The 16,074-nt window shown below is 45.1% G+C and overlaps 1 protein-coding gene and 1 pseudogene across 3 annotated transcripts in view; one reads left to right on the top strand and one right to left on the bottom strand.

Moving 5' to 3' along the window:
- The window catches only part of MAPK14 (mitogen-activated protein kinase 14), an 80,714-nt gene that overhangs the window by 19,207 nt on the left and 45,433 nt on the right, over positions 1-16,074 (top strand). For all 3 annotated transcript variants that reach the window (XM_002714645.6, XM_002714646.6, XM_089334021.1), the window contains exon 2: positions 13,826-13,955. In XM_002714645.6, coding sequence (XP_002714691.1) covers positions 13,826-13,955 — 130 coding nt within the window. The remainder of the gene's footprint in view (positions 1-13,825; positions 13,956-16,074) is intronic.
- On the bottom strand, positions 3,443-12,151 carry LOC127493149 (syntaxin-6 pseudogene; annotated as a pseudogene).

The following is a 16,074-nucleotide window of genomic DNA, read 5'->3' as shown; positions in this document are numbered from 1 at the left end:
TTGAAGGCTACCAATTAACCAGAATTCAATTGGAAAAAAGCCTGACATACATTTATTTATTTGTTTGTTTGTTTGTTTTTAAAAGCTGTCTTACCCACTTTCTTTTCTTCCCTGCCCCCCCCCCCAAGGTTTATTTATTTTATTTGAAAGGCGGAGTTACAGAGAGGCAGAGGCAGAGAGAGAGAGAGAGAGAGAGGTCTTCCATCCACTGGTTTACTCCCCAGATGGCCAGAGCTGCTCTTATCTGAACTCAGGAGCCAGGAGCATTTTCCAGGTCTCCCACATGGTGCAGGGGCCCAAGGACTTAGGCCATCTCCTATTACTTTCCCAGGCTACAGCAGAGAGCTGGATTAGGAAGTGGAGCAGCTGGGACTCAAACTGGCGCCCACGTGGGATGCCAGCATTGCAGGCGGCCTTACCTGCTTGCTACGCCACAGTGCTGGCCCCTGACATTTTATGATCTGAAGATGTCATGTTTTTGCAAATTGTTTCTACCCACTTAGGTATTTTAATGAATTTGATGTGCTAAGGAGACCTTTATAATTCAGTGTAACTATAAATTTTAATATATTTAAATATTTTCATAAATTTCCAAAAATAAATAAAGTTATGTTATTGGAGCTTCATTTTTGCATGTTAGCATCATTGGGGGATTAGAGAAAGTATCTGTGGTCACTGAAAAAATTATAAAATAATTTATAATTCCCACCAGTTGCTTAGAGATTTGCCTGGTAATTGCCCATTCTCCAGTTTGTGGGGGAAAACCCACATTTTTTTTTAATTAATTAGTTAATTTGAAAAGCTCAGTGACAGAAAAAGAGAGGGGCAGACATTGTGGCATAGCTAATAAAGCCACCACCTGCAACACTGGCATTCCATATGGGCTCTGGTTCAAGTCCTGGCTGCTCCACTTCTGATCGTGCTCCCTGCTAATGTGCCTGGGAAAGCAGCAGAAGATGGCCCAAGTGATTGAGCCCTTACAGCTGCATGGGAGACCTGGATGAAGCTCCTGGCTTTGGACTGGCTCAGCTGCAGCCATTGCAGCCATTTGGAGAGTGAACCAGCGGATGGAAGTTCGATTTTTCTCTCTCTCTCTCTCTCTCTCTCTGGCTGTCCTTCTCCCTCTGTAACTGCCTTTCAAATACATAAATATATAAATCAGAGAGAGAGAGATGGATGTGTCTTCCATCTGCTGGTTCATCCCCAAATGCCTAAAATAGTCTGTCCTGGGCCAGGCTGAATCCAGGAGCCAGGGGCTACATCCTGGTGTCCCACATGGTTGGCAACCACTGAAGTTCTTCAGCAGTCATCCACTGCCTTTCCAGACATATTAGTAGGAAAATGGATCAGAAAAAGAATAGCCAGGACTCCAGCTAGACCCTCCAATATGGGATGTAGGAATCACAAGTGGCAACTTAACCCACTGTGCCACATGCCTGCATTGTCTTGAGGAGAAAGTGCAGTCACTTGTACTCTGATGCTCCATGCATATGTCTGCTTGGGTCAGCTAGGCAGTACCTCATCTTTCCTGAGGTTGGTTCCCTTCTACTCATCGGCCGGTAAAGCATATTGATCTGCCTTTGTCTTGTGACCTAAAACATCTGCTAACCAGGTGCCAGTCATAGAGTGGAAACATAAACTCCCTGTATTTTTATACTTGTAAAAGCTCTGTAGATAGCTCCAGTCATTTTTGGAGGATTGTCGGGTGAATGTGAAACTTACTGTCTTTCTTTAAACGTGTATAAGGTTTCCTCTTGGATTAAGTGTGTCAAAGAGAGCACAATGTTCTGTTTTGTATTCTGCTCCCCCTTTTGCTAATGATGGACTAACTCTGTTTTGGCTTTACGGCGGCAGTCGGTACATACGGGTGCTCTTAAGAAGAGAACCATCCGAAACCCACTATTATGCTTTCATAAAGACGTTGATTAGGACATTTTTACCACATCATACAGTGTCTCTTTCATAAACATACACAAGGAACTCTTCTCTGGTTTTATTGCAGGAATAATTACGCCTCTCTGCAGTTCTCCTAAGTACTTGGTTGGTTTTTGTTGTATGGCTCCTGTGACTCATGTCTTAACTGGTTGTATTCCTTTTGTCATGGCTGTAGTTGGCTCAGAGCCAAATTTGAGGCCCACCTCTAACGGGTATTTAGAAAGAGCTTTAGATATATGCTAACCTCACCTACATAGACTTTCTTATTTATCTTATTTATTTTCCCTTAATTACTTACTCTTTTGTTAGGTTGTAAATACACAATTCCATGCTACTTTAACTCCATTATGAAATGGAGTAGGATATACATAGATAAGAGTTAAAATTATATTGTGATATATTAAAAAAAATTTTGGTGGTAGTGGTAGGGAGGCAGATGAATATGTAACAGAACAACTGTAATGAATATTATTGTGTGCTAGGCACTAGATTCACAGTTGGCAGTAGATAAATGACAATGACATCTTGATTGTAATAACTGCTTTCAATGAATTTTATACTTGTAATTTTTAGATATCATGTATGTTTATAATCAGAGGGAAGAACTTGTTAAATAACACATCTGGAATTTTAGTTTGGAGAAGCTGACCATCATAAAAATAATTCCATTTTGTGATGCTGTTCACGAAAGCAAAGTTTGACCTGTAGCTCTAGTTTCAAAACCATGATTAAGAGAAATCTTCCCTACTGGTCATACTGGTAGGTGAATCATAGTCACGGCAAAACCAAAAGCTGTCTTTAGGGTTGTGCCCATCCCTGGCACCAGCTTGGCATCCTAGAAAAGAGTGAATGTTGAAATTGGACAGATCTGGGTTTCCAAATGTGTACTAGTTGTATGACTTAAGTGAGCTGTAATGTTGCCTACCATTGATTTCTTTTTATGTTAGGTAAATAGAATTACCTCTTCAAGTTATTATAAGGATTAAACAATACCTAAATAATATGCAGCAAATCAAGTGTTCAGTAAATTTAAATTTCTTCTCTCTGTGCATTCAGTTGTATAAGGTGAATTACGATTGTTTTTAATTATGAATTTCTGCTTATGGTAATCACAATTTGCAACTTAGAGTGGAACATGTAATTACCCTTTTCCAAATCCTGCTTTGACTAGTGTCAGAAACAGGAAGTTAGGCAGGAGCAATTAAATTCTTAAAGAGGTGGGTGAGGGATGGATCATCTGTTCCTTGCTTTAGCAGCCTTTGCTGTAGGGGTCACAGAGAATTAGCAAGCAATTTCTCTGCTTGTTCACTTTGGCAAGTAAGAAATGTTCTGAAAGGAGTATATGTGTCTTTTGAACTAAAAAGTAGTCTGTTCTAAGGAAATCGCGCAGTTTTGGAAGAAGCAGTGTATACAGAGATGTTCACTGTAGTAGAATTTCTATTGTGTGTTGGTGTATCTGTGTGAATAGCTGCAGTACCTGGGTCTCCCATGTGGGTGGCAAGGACCATCATCTGCTGCCTCCACTGGTCATGTGAGACACCTTGGCAAGTTTCTTCATCTCATTGTCCAGCCGAGACTGAGTGCTCTCCAGCTCCCCTCCTATGCTGGGGCATACTCTTCTCACCCCGATGCTGCCAGAGACCTGCTCCAGCCGCTCATCCTGCTGTGCCTGCCCATCCTTGAGGAAATGGGAGTTGGCCGACTGCAGCTCTCTGCCCAGGCGCCGTATTTATCTGGGGCTCTGCTGCTCTAACTCTGGCTGCCACTGTGTCCCAGCAAGTGCCTAATTCTTTGAAGTTTTAGCTAACGCCTGCACAGACACAGTTGACATCTGATCCTTCATGTCCCTGACAACTTGCTGAGCGCTTGTAATGAAGGCTTTTCTTAGACTCAGTTCAGCAGCATCGAGGTTGAATTTCCTAGGATTTGCTGCAACTGTGCTTGTTGTCTTGGCGAGGTCTTCTCAGCCCCACTCTGCGGCGCAGCTTGTGTCTCAGCTCACTGGTGGCCCAGTCGATTTCCTTCCTTGTTGCTTTGGAGGGGGCCTGGAGGAGCTCTATCCATCTCTGAAACAATCCCTGGGCAACGTTGACTGCTTTCTGGACCTCGCCTTTCACCACAAAGGAGGGATCCTACATGTACGTGGCTTTCGCCAGGCTGCCTCGCCCCTGCGTGCCCCCTGGCTCCTGCAGCTGCTGCGCTGGGCCTCGGGCCTAAGCAGGAAGTTGGGTGGGGGGCACCCAAGCGAGGCGCAGGCGGTGCCAGGGGCTCTGGATGCCTCCGGCCCAGTTCTCAGCGGCACCACCCACAGGGAAAGTTCTTGCTTATGAAGCATGTTTTATTAATACTGTCTTGAATGCAATATGAGATTACAGGAAGTAATCCTTAGGAAGTGGAGTTATTGTAGTGGGAAACATTTTAGAGCAGAAGCACAGTCCATACAATTACAATCTATTTAAAATGGTCTGAACTGTTAGACATGTTGAACTTGCTTGTTCATTATGGTATACTGGTTAAGAGGTCATGCTTGGTGTCAGCACTGTGGCGTGTTGGGTAAAGCCGCTGCGTGCAGTGCTGGTATCCCATATGGGCACCAGTTTGAGTCCTGGCTGCTCCACTTCCAATACAGCTCTCTGCTGTGGCCTGGGAAAGCAGTGGAAGATGGCCCAGGCCCTTGGGCCCCTGCACCCATGTGGGAGACCCAGAAGAGCTCCTGGCTCCTGACTTCGGATCGGTGCAGCTCCGGCCTTTGCAGCCAATTAGGGAGTGAACCAGTGGATGGAGGACCTCTCTCTCTCTTTCTCTTTCTCTCTCTCTCTGCCTCTGCCTCTCCTTCTGTCTGTATGTAACTCCAACTTTCAAATAAATAAATCTTTAAAAGAAAAAAAAGAGGTCACTCTTGATGCTCTCTATCTGGGTTTGAATCCAGATCTGCCATTTTTTGTCTACACCCAGGGCACATTATTCAACCTTTTTGTGCCTTGGTTTGCTCATCTATAAAATGGGAATTATAATAATGTCTTCTCATAAGGTTGTTGTGATAAGGTTGCTCATATATGTAAAGATTTGAAAACAGTGCCTTGGGGCGGGCATTGTGGTGCAAGTTAAGCTGCTGCTTGGAATGGCTGCATCTCATGTCCGAGTACCAGGGATTGAGTCGCAGCTCTGCTTCTAATCCAGTTTCCTATTGGTGTGCACACTGGGAGGCAACAGATGATGGGTCAAGTATTTGGATTCCTGCCACCCATGTAGGAGACCTGGATGGAGTACCTGGCTCCTGGCTTCAGCCTGACCCAACCCCAGCTGTTGTGTGCATTTAAGAGTGAACCAGTATGTGAAAGCTCACTCTCTGCCTTTTCAAATAAACAAATAATGAAATCTTCTAGAAAATAAAAAATAAATAAAAATAGTGCCTGGCAAACATTAGCACTCAACTGTGTCTCCCATGTGGGTGGCAGAGACCAAGTACTTGAGCTGATGCTGCCTCCTAGGATGTGTTTTAGCAGAACCTGGATCAGAAACTGAGCAGGGACTCAAACCTCAGCACTTCAATGTGGAATGCAGGTGTCTTGACTCCTGCACCAAATGCCTGCTCCAATACGAATTTCTTGTTGGATTTATAAAAATTGAGAGCCAAATGATGAAATTAAAGTTTTTTTTCATATTACAAAATACCCACATTATAAAGGGTTCTATGTTATGCTTTTCTTAAGCATTTGTTGTAGAATATACCATGTTTCAGGCATTAAACTAAGAACTATGATATACGGTGGTGAATTGAACACATGCATTGCTAGCCCTCAAGGTGCTTAGAACAGCTGGGAAATCCAGGCATTGTTAATTTCTAATATTTGAGCTTTACCATGGACAACGCTCTTTGTTAAGCCCACCATAAAAGTTACCACCTTTAACCCTAACAAACACTCTGTAGATTAAATACAAACATTATCTTCATTTCATATATGAGGCTTAAAATTTAATTAACTTCCTCAAGATTATACAGCTTTTAAGTAGCAGAACTGGAATAAAATCCACCTAGTCTAATTTCAAAGCTCCAGTCCTTATTTAACCACTCTGCTTCATGGTAAATAAACATAATAATTTGTGATTATTGGGGCATATAGAGTATTGATTATTCTCTGCCTGCCTTCCACTAAATAGATAAAGGAGTCACATAGAGATTAAAAATATGTATGTTATTACTGGTAAAGCTGGCATGGAGAATGGCTTGGACAGGCGACCAAAGTGGGCCTGTTATTTCCCCACCACCCCCACTTAATTGAACTTGCACACCCATTTGCAGGTGGGTCACCTGGAAAGCCCTGGCCTGCCTTGTTGCCCTACAGGCTTGCAAGGGGAGGACGTGCCCAGCCCATAGGTGGTGGCAGAGTCTGGAGTGGAGAGTTGATGAGGCACACTCACGCAGGAGCAGTGGCTGTTTTCCCACTTCCCTAGCGCCAGTTGACAGAATGGAGTATATAGAGAAGAGCATAAATTTACTTGGTACTTCTGTGAGGGAGGAAGCTACTATTTTCTGGTTTTTGTTTTTTAAGATTTTATTTATTTGAGAGGTAGAGTTGAAGACAAAGAGAGGGAGAAGAAGAGAGAGAGGGAGAGAGAGGTCTTCCATCTGCTGGTTCACTACCCAAAATGGCCACGACGGCCAGAGCTGAGCTGATACAAAGCCAGGAGCCAGGAGCTTTTTCCATGTCTCCCACATGGGTGCAGGGGTCCAAGGACTTGGGCCATCTTCTACTGCTTTCCCAGGCCACAGCAGAGAGCTGAATCAGAAGAGGAGCAGCTGGGACATGGACCAGATCCTGTATGTGATGCTGGCTCCACAAGCCGAGGCTTAGCCTTCTATGCCACAGCACTGGCCCCTATTTTCTGGTTTGTAGTAGTGAGGGGAGACAAAAAGAAGAGACCCTTCCCACTTCCGTTTGTGTGGGTAAGGAAGGAGTCAGCCAAGGTATGTGACAGAGACCTCCTACCTTGGCATATCAGTGACTAAGCCAATATTTGAATGATAAAGATTTAGCCATGGGATGGGAGAGGGATGAGGGCAAAAAGAAACCCAGGAACCAGGAAGAGCCTGTGTGAATAGTTTAAGGAACTGAAAGGAGCAGCATGTTCAGAACATGATGGCTGGGAAGGGTGGGGAGTAGGAGCAGGGCAGAGTGGCCGGTGGGGTCAGATCACCCGGACCTTGTAGTAAGACATTTGTACTTAATTCTGTATGCCAAGAAAATTCCTCGAAGGGTTTGAAATGGGAGTGGTGTGATTTAATTATACTTTTAAAAGATTGTATTGTGGGTTGGCACTGTGGCTCAGCAGGTTAAAGTCGCGGCCTGCAGTGCTGGCATCCTGTATGGGCGCTAGTCCCATCCAGCTCCATGGTCGTGAGCCTAGAAAAGCAATAGAAGATGGCCCACGTACTGGAGGTCCTGCATCCATGTGGAAGACCTGGATGCTTGAGGGCAGTCTGTTAGAAGCAGGCGAAGCAGGAGGCTGAAAGACCAGTAAAAGAAGGCATGCTTGAGGCGGCATTGTGGTACAGCAGGTTAAGCCACCACCTGCAACACTGGCATCCCATATGAGCACTCGTTCTGGTCCCAGCCGTATGCTTCCAATCCATCTCCCTGCTAATGTGCCTAGGAAAACAGCAGAAAATGGCCCAAGTACCTGGGCCCCTGTCACCCACTCTTTCAAATAAAAAATACATATTAATTAGTAAAAAAAAGGAGACAAGCTGGTGATAAGGTTGACATAGACTAATAATATAGCAAATGGTGAAATGAAGACAAGTTGAACTTGAGGTGAGTTTTGGAGGTAGAACCCACAATACTTGCTGATAGATGGGGTTGGGGGCCAGGGAGATGGAGGAAAGGGAGAAATCAAGAGCAAGGTAACACAGGCGGCAGAATGCTCCTAGGAATTTTGAACTTACTAAGTGTAGGGAGCTTTCGTGTCTTTTTTTTTTTTTTTAAGGTTTTTTTTTTTTAATTTTTTTTTTTTATTTGACAGGTAGAGTTATAGACAGTGAGAGAGAGAGAAAAAAGTTTTCCCTCCTCTGGTTCACTCCCCAGATGGCCGCCACGGCTAGCGCTGTGCCAATCCGGAGCCAGGTGCCTCCCCCCCCCCGGTCTCCCATGTGGGTACAGAGGCTCAAGCACTTGGGCCATCCTCCTGGGCCACAGCAGAGAGCTAGACCAGAAGAGGAACAACCGGGACCAGAACCCGGCGCCCATATGGGATGCCGGTGCTATAGGAGGAAGATTAACCAAGTGAGCCATGGTGCCGGCCCCAATAAATAAATAATCATGTCTTTTATGTGGAAATGTTTGGTAGGTAGTTGGACTCAGAGAAGGAGACAAGATTTAAGTGAGAGGGGCAGATGCTGTAGTGTAGTAGGCTAAGCCTGCACTTGCTGCACCGGCATCCCATATGGGTGCCAATTTGTGTCCTGGCTGTTCCTCTTCTGATCCAGTTCTCTACTATGGCCTGGGAAGTAGAAGATGGCCCAAGTGCTTGGGCCCCTGCACCTGGGTAAGAGACCCACAAGAAGCTCTTTGCTCCTGGCTTTGGATTGTCCCAGCTCTGGCCATTGCAGCCATTTGGGGAGTGAACCAGTGCACGAAAAACCTTCCTCTCTGTCTTTCCCTCTCTCTGTAACTCTACCTCTCAAATAAATAAATAAAATATTTTTTAAAAAAAGATTTAAGTGAGACATAGATTTGTGCATTTTTAAAAATGTATTTATTTATTTGAAAGGGAGAATTACAGAGAGGAAGAGAGAGAATGAATGAATGAGAAGTCTTCCATCTGCTGGTTCACTTCCCAAAATGGCTGTGATGGCCGGAGCTGAGCTGATCTGAAGCCAGGAGCGTTTTCCGTGTCTCCCACATGGGTGCGGGACCCAAGGACTTGGGCCATCTTCCACTGCTTTCCCAGGCCATTAGCTGGGTGCTGGATCAGAAGAGGAGCAGCCAGGATTCAAACTGTTGCCCACTTGGGACGCCAGCCCCACAGGAGGCGGCTTTACCCGCTAAGCCACAGGGCCGGCCCCAGTGTGCATTTTCAATATACAGATGCATTTAGTATAAAGCCACAAGTATAGATGAAATCCTCTAGAAGGAGAAGGTAAGAGAGAAAAAAAGACAAGGGCTCAGAACCGTGCCCTGAAGAACGTCAATGCAGACAGCACAAATAGAGGAAACACACAGTGCTCAGGGGAGTGGCCAGGGAGGTCCTAGAAAACCAGCAGAACTGTCGCTGTGGACTGTAGCATGGGGAGTGTTTAGGGAAAGCAGAAGTAGTAACCACGTCAATTGCTAAACCAGAAAGGTGGCCTTGGGTTTGGTAACAGAGATCATTAATGACCTTGAGAAGAGCAGTTTCATGGGAGTGGACTGGAGCAGAAAACCGGGTTGAGAAGATGAGTCCGTCATGTAGATCTGTGCCCCTCAAGCCTTGTCAAAATGTAGATGCTGCTTTAGGGCATGAGATTCTGCCTTTCTGGTCCATTTAGCACACTTTAAATAGCAGGGGCATAGTGGTTCTGAAATTGTGTGTGTGTGTGTGTGTGTGTGTGTGTGTGTGTGTGTGTGTTAGAATTTTATGAAGGCCTGGTTAAAATAGAGATTACTGGGCCAACTTTAGAGTTTCTGATTCGGTAGCTCAAGGGTGGTTCTTGAAAATTTGCATTTCTTATGAATCCCCAGGTGAAACTAATATGGCTAGTCTGGGAACCACAATTTGGGAACTTGTGGTGTATATATATATATATATTTTTTTTTTTTTTTTTGAGATGTTTGTGACAGGGAACCATCAAGGGAAGTTTTTTGTTCTTGAGGATGGGAAATAACTAGAGCATATTTAAAGCTGAAGAGAGTGGTCCAGTAGGGAGGGAGAAACTGATGATGCTGGTGAGAACGGAAATGAAGAAGCGAAATTCTTGAAAAGATGAGAGGTAGCTCCAAAGCCTGTCTTGAGGGCTTGGGTTTTCATAAGAAGAGTCATATGTCCTTAGTCATAGCAAGAGGAAAGACAGAGAAGATGGGTTTATAGATTTGGTGGCAGGCGGAAGGAGCTCTCTTCTAATGGTTTCTGTTGGCTCATTGAAGGTCAGGGTGACTCTTGAGGGAGGAGGCTGAGATGGAGGTTTGAGAGTGAAAATGTCATATGATCATTTTGGAATGGGAAAATGAACTTCCTATAAAAAAGTGACAGTTTAAAGCTTTTGGGGGGTTAAGTTCAGAAATCAAAAATGAAAGCATTCTATCTGATTGTACATACTTTATTCTCCTGAAGAATTAAATTGTTGAAGTCACCCAAGGTTAGACTTTAATCAGGTGAATACATTAGAGAAAGAGAGAGTGAGTATGGTCATTGAACAGGAGAGGACCTGAAGACAAGAGAGGGCCAAAGGATATAAACAGATGATGAGGGGCGGTCAACAAATTTGTTGTAGTTAAGGTGCAAGAAAACTAAACTAAAGGGGATAGGGGGATTGTGATGGAAAGGGAGTGCTGGGGCTGGTGCCGTGGTGCAGTAAGTGGGTTAAGCCACTGCCAGCAGCTCATATTGGAGTGCCAGTTCAAGCCCCAACTTCTCTGCTCTTGCTCCAGCTCCCTGCTCATGCGCCTGGGGAAGCAGCAGAAGATGGCCCAGTGCTTGGGCCCCTGCAGCCATGTGGGACACCCAGATGCTCCTGATTCCTAGCTTCAGCCTGGCCCAGACACAGTTGTTGTGGCCATTTGAGGAGTAAATCAGCTGATGGAAGATCTCTCCTCTCTCTCCCCCTCTTTCCCCCTCTCTCTACCTCTCTCTCTCCCCCCTATTTAAATAACTAAATTAATGTTTTTTAAAAAGTGAGTTCTGACATTCATAATTTTGTTGGTGGGGATAGAGAGCTAGGGTGTGACTGTGAAGGTGGCAGATGAAGTGGAGTTTCCTAGAGAGCCCAGAAACAGAGAGGATGTTGGCTGTGTCTTCTGCCTGGGAGTTAAAGTTGCCAAAAATGATGACAGCTATTGGGAATGGAGAGAGACTTTCAAATAGGAATAAACTTTCAGTGAATGATGGAAAATCCAAGTCAGTGGGTAACAGCAGCAGCAGCAGCAGCAGGAGCAGCAACGAGGAGAGCTTATCAGGGTTGTGAGCAAGGCATTTTAGAAAACAAATGAGAAGTAATAGTGTTGGAATGGTAGTGGTTAGCAGGAGGACACCTCCCCTACTTGCTAGCTGTGAGGTACATTGGCTATGAGAGAACCCCTTCTAATGGCAGGGTAGTGAGAGAAGTTGTGTCTTAGAGGTACAGCCTGTTTTCTCAAAGAGCTGGAGGGCATGTTCAGGAAAGAGGTTAAAGATTTACAGGAGTTTATCACAAATGTGGGAATGGGAGAGTGAGAATGTGGCATAAAGGTTTGATAGTGAAAGAAGGGGAACTCCTCAAGTAAGTAAAGAACAGAACAGTAACCAAAGATTGGTGGGGAGAGAGAGTTTAGCGAAGTCTTAGATGCCTCCTGACAGGATGATAAGGCATGATGGAATCAGCCCAAACAGTTCATAAACATGGTTAATATGCACATCGAATTTTTTGCTATAGGAATAGGTGTTGTGATGCAGTACCTTAAGCCGCAGCCTGCAAGGCTGGCATCCCATATCAGACCACTGGTTTGGGCCCTGCCTGCTCTGCTTCTGCTTCATCTCTCTGCTAGTATGCCTGAGAAAGCATGGCTTTGAGGATGATGGCTCAAATGCTTGGACCCTTGCCGCCCTTGTTGGAGGCCTGGATAGAGTTGCTGGTTCCTGGCTTCAGCCTGGCCCATGGTTGGCTGTTGTGACTTTGCAGAGTGAACCGCTGATGAAAGATCTGTCTCTCCTTCTCTCTCTGTCACTTTGCCTTTAAAATAAATAAAAAATAAATATTTAAAAACAAAGTTTAAATTTTCCATCTTTCCCCACCTCGCCATGGTCTACCTGATCCAGTCTGCCTGCATTCCGACCTCATCCCTCTCTACTCTTCCCTTGCTCCCTCTGCTCTCCCACACCGTCTCCCTCTCTCTCTCCCTCTGTCTTTCTCTCCCCCCCTCTCTCTCCCTGACCCCACCCCAGCATGCCCTGCTTCTCCTACTTGCTTTTCTGGGAGACAGCCTAGCCTAGTTGTTGTAGCATGAGCTCTGGATCCAGTCTGGCTGCTGAGCTTTGTGACCATGGCAAGCTGTTGACCCTCTCTGCACATCAGAGCACTCATTCGAGAGTGGGGCAGTGATGGTGCTTCACAGAGGCGTTGAGAGGATTACCAGAGTCAGTTTATAAAAATCAACGTAAAGGACTTAAAACAGTTCCTTGTATATGGTAAAGACTCCGAGTGTTGGTGTGACCATTGCTAATTCTACTCGAAGCTGTTTTCCCTGTATCTGTGTAGCTACTGCTTTTTCAGCATCCTGTTCTCACCTCAGGTGTTTCTTAACTCCGGCTGTGTAACTCCACTGCCTTTCTGTCATGTTTTATCCCGTCACTCTGTTATATTTAGTCATGGAATCCATCACTATGTGAAATTATTTTATTATTCTGCTCTTCCCCTCTCACCCACCCCAAGAGCAGGGATTTGAAGATTTGTTTCTTGCCATATCTTAGCCTCTACCAAGTGTCAAATCCTTTGTAGATGCTCAAGGAATATTGGTGCCCTCTCCCTGTCCTGAAAGCCCGCTGGTTTCTGAGGCCCTTACCCTGATGGTATACGGTGACGAGGTGACAGTGAAGCTTAGGCAGAGGAAACAGAACGCAGCTGTGTGGGTGTGTGGGTGTGTGGGTGTGAAAGGCAGATTTTAGAAAGAGAGAGGTCTTCCATCTACTGGTTCACTCCCCAAGTGGGCTTAACTACCAGAGCTGGCCTGATCTGAAGCCAGGACCCAGGAGCTTCTTCTGGGTCTCCCACCTGAATGCAGGGGCCCAAGGTCTTGGATCATCTTCTGCTGCTTTCCCAGGCATATTAGCAAGGAGCTGGATTGGAAGTGGAGCAGCTGGGACTTGAACCAGCACCCATATGGAATGCTGGTGCTGTAGGCAGTGGCTTTACCCAGTACTCCACAGCGCTGGCCCTGCTGCTCTGTTTATGGGTCTGTTGTCTCATTTAGTTGAGGCAGCCACCTGATTTTGTAAATTCTATTAGTGTCTTAAACTTGTTGTCTGGCTGCTTTCTAGCTTCAAACAAAGAGCTGAGCAGTTGTAACAGAGACCTTAGGGTTCTCCAAAGTCTAAAACACTCATATTACTATCTAGTTCTTTATGGAAAAACTTTGCTGAATCTTGATATAGATGCACAGAAAAGACCAAAAGGATGGGACCAGTATTGTGGCGTGGCAGGTTAAGCCACCACCTGCTACACCAGCGTCCGACATGAGTACCAGCTGGAGTTCCGGCTGCTCCACTTCTGACCCAGTTCCCTGATGATGTACCTGGGAAAGCAGCAGAAGATGGCCCAAGTGTTTGGGCTCCTGCTACCCACGTGGGAGGCCTGGATGGAATTCCAGGCTTCTGGCTTTAGCCTGTCCAGCCCTGGCTGTTGCAGCCATTTGGAGATGGAAGAGCTCTCACTCTCGCTCTCACTCTTGCTCTCTCTCTCTCTCTCTCTCCAACTCTGTCTTTCAAATAAATAAATAAATCTTTAAAAAAGAAAACAAGAAAAGACTAAAAAGAAACACCAGAAAGAATAGCAGAAGGTTTCTTTGGATAGTGGGATTACAGGTCGTTATCTCTTCTTTTGTGTTTTGTTGTGGACCCATAAAATTTGGAAATGAAATAGCCTTGTCAATCCTCAGAATGATACTTAGAGCACTTTTAATGGTGGGGTTTTTTGTTTTCTTTTTCTTTTCTTCCTCCTCAGTGCTGCTTTTGACACAAAAACTGGGTTGCGCGTTGCTGTGAAGAAGCTGTCCAGGCCTTTTCAGTCCATCATTCATGCCAAAAGGACCTACAGGGAGCTGCGGCTACTCAAACATATGAAACATGAAAATGTGAGTTCTGCACCCAGGGAGACTGAATTCTGTTCTGGAAGAGCCGGGGAAATCCGTATTTTCATTACTGCAGCTGGAAACGCGTTGGAGTGCATCTAACTTTGGCTCATGCTTCTGGTTAGTGGGTGTTAGCTGGGTTAGGTCAGAGCAGAGCCTTGGAATGAAAGTGGTGCATCTTCTGGAGTTTTGGTTCTGCTCAGATTTTTAGAAGGTCCGCTTTTTTTTCCCTGAAAACTTTAATAAGGATTATTTTATGAAGCACAACACAAAATTCACAAGAACTTTTAACATAAAATACTAAAAAGCCATTTTGTGGGACAGTGTTCAGCCTAGCAGTTGAGATGCCCACATTGCACACTGGAGTAACCTAAATTTGCTTCCTGCCTCTGGCTCCTGACTCCAGCTCTGGCAAATGCAGACCCTGGGAGGCAGTGGTGATGATTCAAATAATTGGGCTTCTGCCACGTGGGAGCCCAGGATTGTGTTCCTGTCTCCTGGATGTGGCCACTGACCCAGCCCCAGCTGTTGCAGGTTATTGAGGAATGAACTCTCTGCCTCTCCAAAAAAATAAAAAAAAAAAAATTTGTATTCTTTGCCTGGTTTGCTTAAAGCCATATTTTAAGAATATGGTAGTTCAAGACTATGATGGGTTATTTCAGTGAAAAAATTTGACTAAGAATAGCTTTGGCTCACTAAAGTCTTATCAGAATGGTTATTATTATTTAAGGTTGGCCTTCCATACCATCGGTTCTACATCTGTGGAGTCAGCCAACCAAGGATTGAAACTACTCTGAAAAAAAATTATGGGCTGGTGTTGTGGTACAGGGGGTTAAGCTGCCACCAGTGCCATCAGCATTCCATGTGGGCACCAATCCAAGTCCTGGCTGCTCCACTTCCAATCCAACTCCCTGCTAATGTATCTGGGCAGGCAGCAGAAGATGGTTCAAGTGCTTAGACCCTGCACCCATGTGGGACAGCTGGATGGAGTTTGGATTCCTGGCTTCAGCCTGGTCTGTCCCCTGCTGTTGGGGCCATTTAAAGAGCAGACCAGAGGATATTTGTGTGTATGTGTGTGTGTGTGTGTGTGTGTGTGGTCTTCTCTCTGTAACTCTGCCTTTCTAATAAATGAATAAATCTTTGGGAAAAAAAGTCTAAAAAAAAAAAAAAGAATATGTACAGGCTCTTTTTTTCTGGTCTTTATTCTCTAAACAATACACTGTAACAGCTATTTACATAGCATTTACATTGTACTAGGTATTATACGTAACCTAGAGATGATATAATGCATATAGGAATATGTGCTTAGGTGATAAGATACCACACCATTTTAGATAAGGGACTTCAGCATCTGTAGCTTTTGGTGCCTGCAGGGGTCCTGGAACCAATCCCTCACAAATATTGAGGGACTTTTGTACTTTAATATTATGATGTTTATTTTTAACCTTCTTTGAGATACAGCTTTTGTTTAATAAATGTGACAGAGGCCGGCCCTGCGGCTCACTTGGCTAATCCTCTGCCTGAAGCGCCGGCACCCTGGGTTCTAGACCTGGTTGGGGCGCTGGATTCCGTCAAGTTGATCTCCTCTTCCACTCCGGCTCTCGGCTGTGGCCTGGGAGGGCAGTGGAGGATGGCCCAAGTGCTTGGGCCCTGCACCCCATGGGAGGCCAGGAGGAAGCACCTGGCTCCTGGTTTCGGATCAGCACAGTGCACTGGCCACAGCACACTGGCCATGGCAGCCATTTGGGGAGTGAACCAACAGAAGGAAGACCTTTCTCTCTGTCTCTCTCTCTCTCTCTCTCACTGTCTAACTCTGCCTGTCAAATAAATAAATAAATAAGTAAAATAAATGTGACAGAGACATTAAGTGTAGCTTTTTCTTTTCTACTAGTTTGCTAACTTGAGAACAGTGCAGCTGGGAGCAGGGAACTCAGTCCAGATCTCCCAGATGGGTGGCAAAAATCCAATTACTTGAGCCAACACCGCTGCCTCCTAGGGTCTGCATTGGCAGGAAGCTGGATTCAGGTACCAGAGCCCAATATCCAACTCCAGTGTGGGACACAGGTGTCTCAACCAGTATCTTCATCACTGGAGTTAATACCTGCCCCTTTTCTGACTTTTA

The sequence above is a fragment of the Oryctolagus cuniculus genome, chromosome 5, assembly GCF_051225735.1.
Source record: "Oryctolagus cuniculus isolate XC-2025 breed Fujian yellow rabbit chromosome 5, ASM5122573v1, whole genome shotgun sequence".
NCBI classification, from domain to species: Eukaryota; Metazoa; Chordata; class Mammalia; order Lagomorpha; family Leporidae; genus Oryctolagus; species Oryctolagus cuniculus.
The sequence above is the reverse complement of the archived record's forward strand: the minus strand, read 5'-3'. Positions and strand labels throughout refer to the sequence as shown.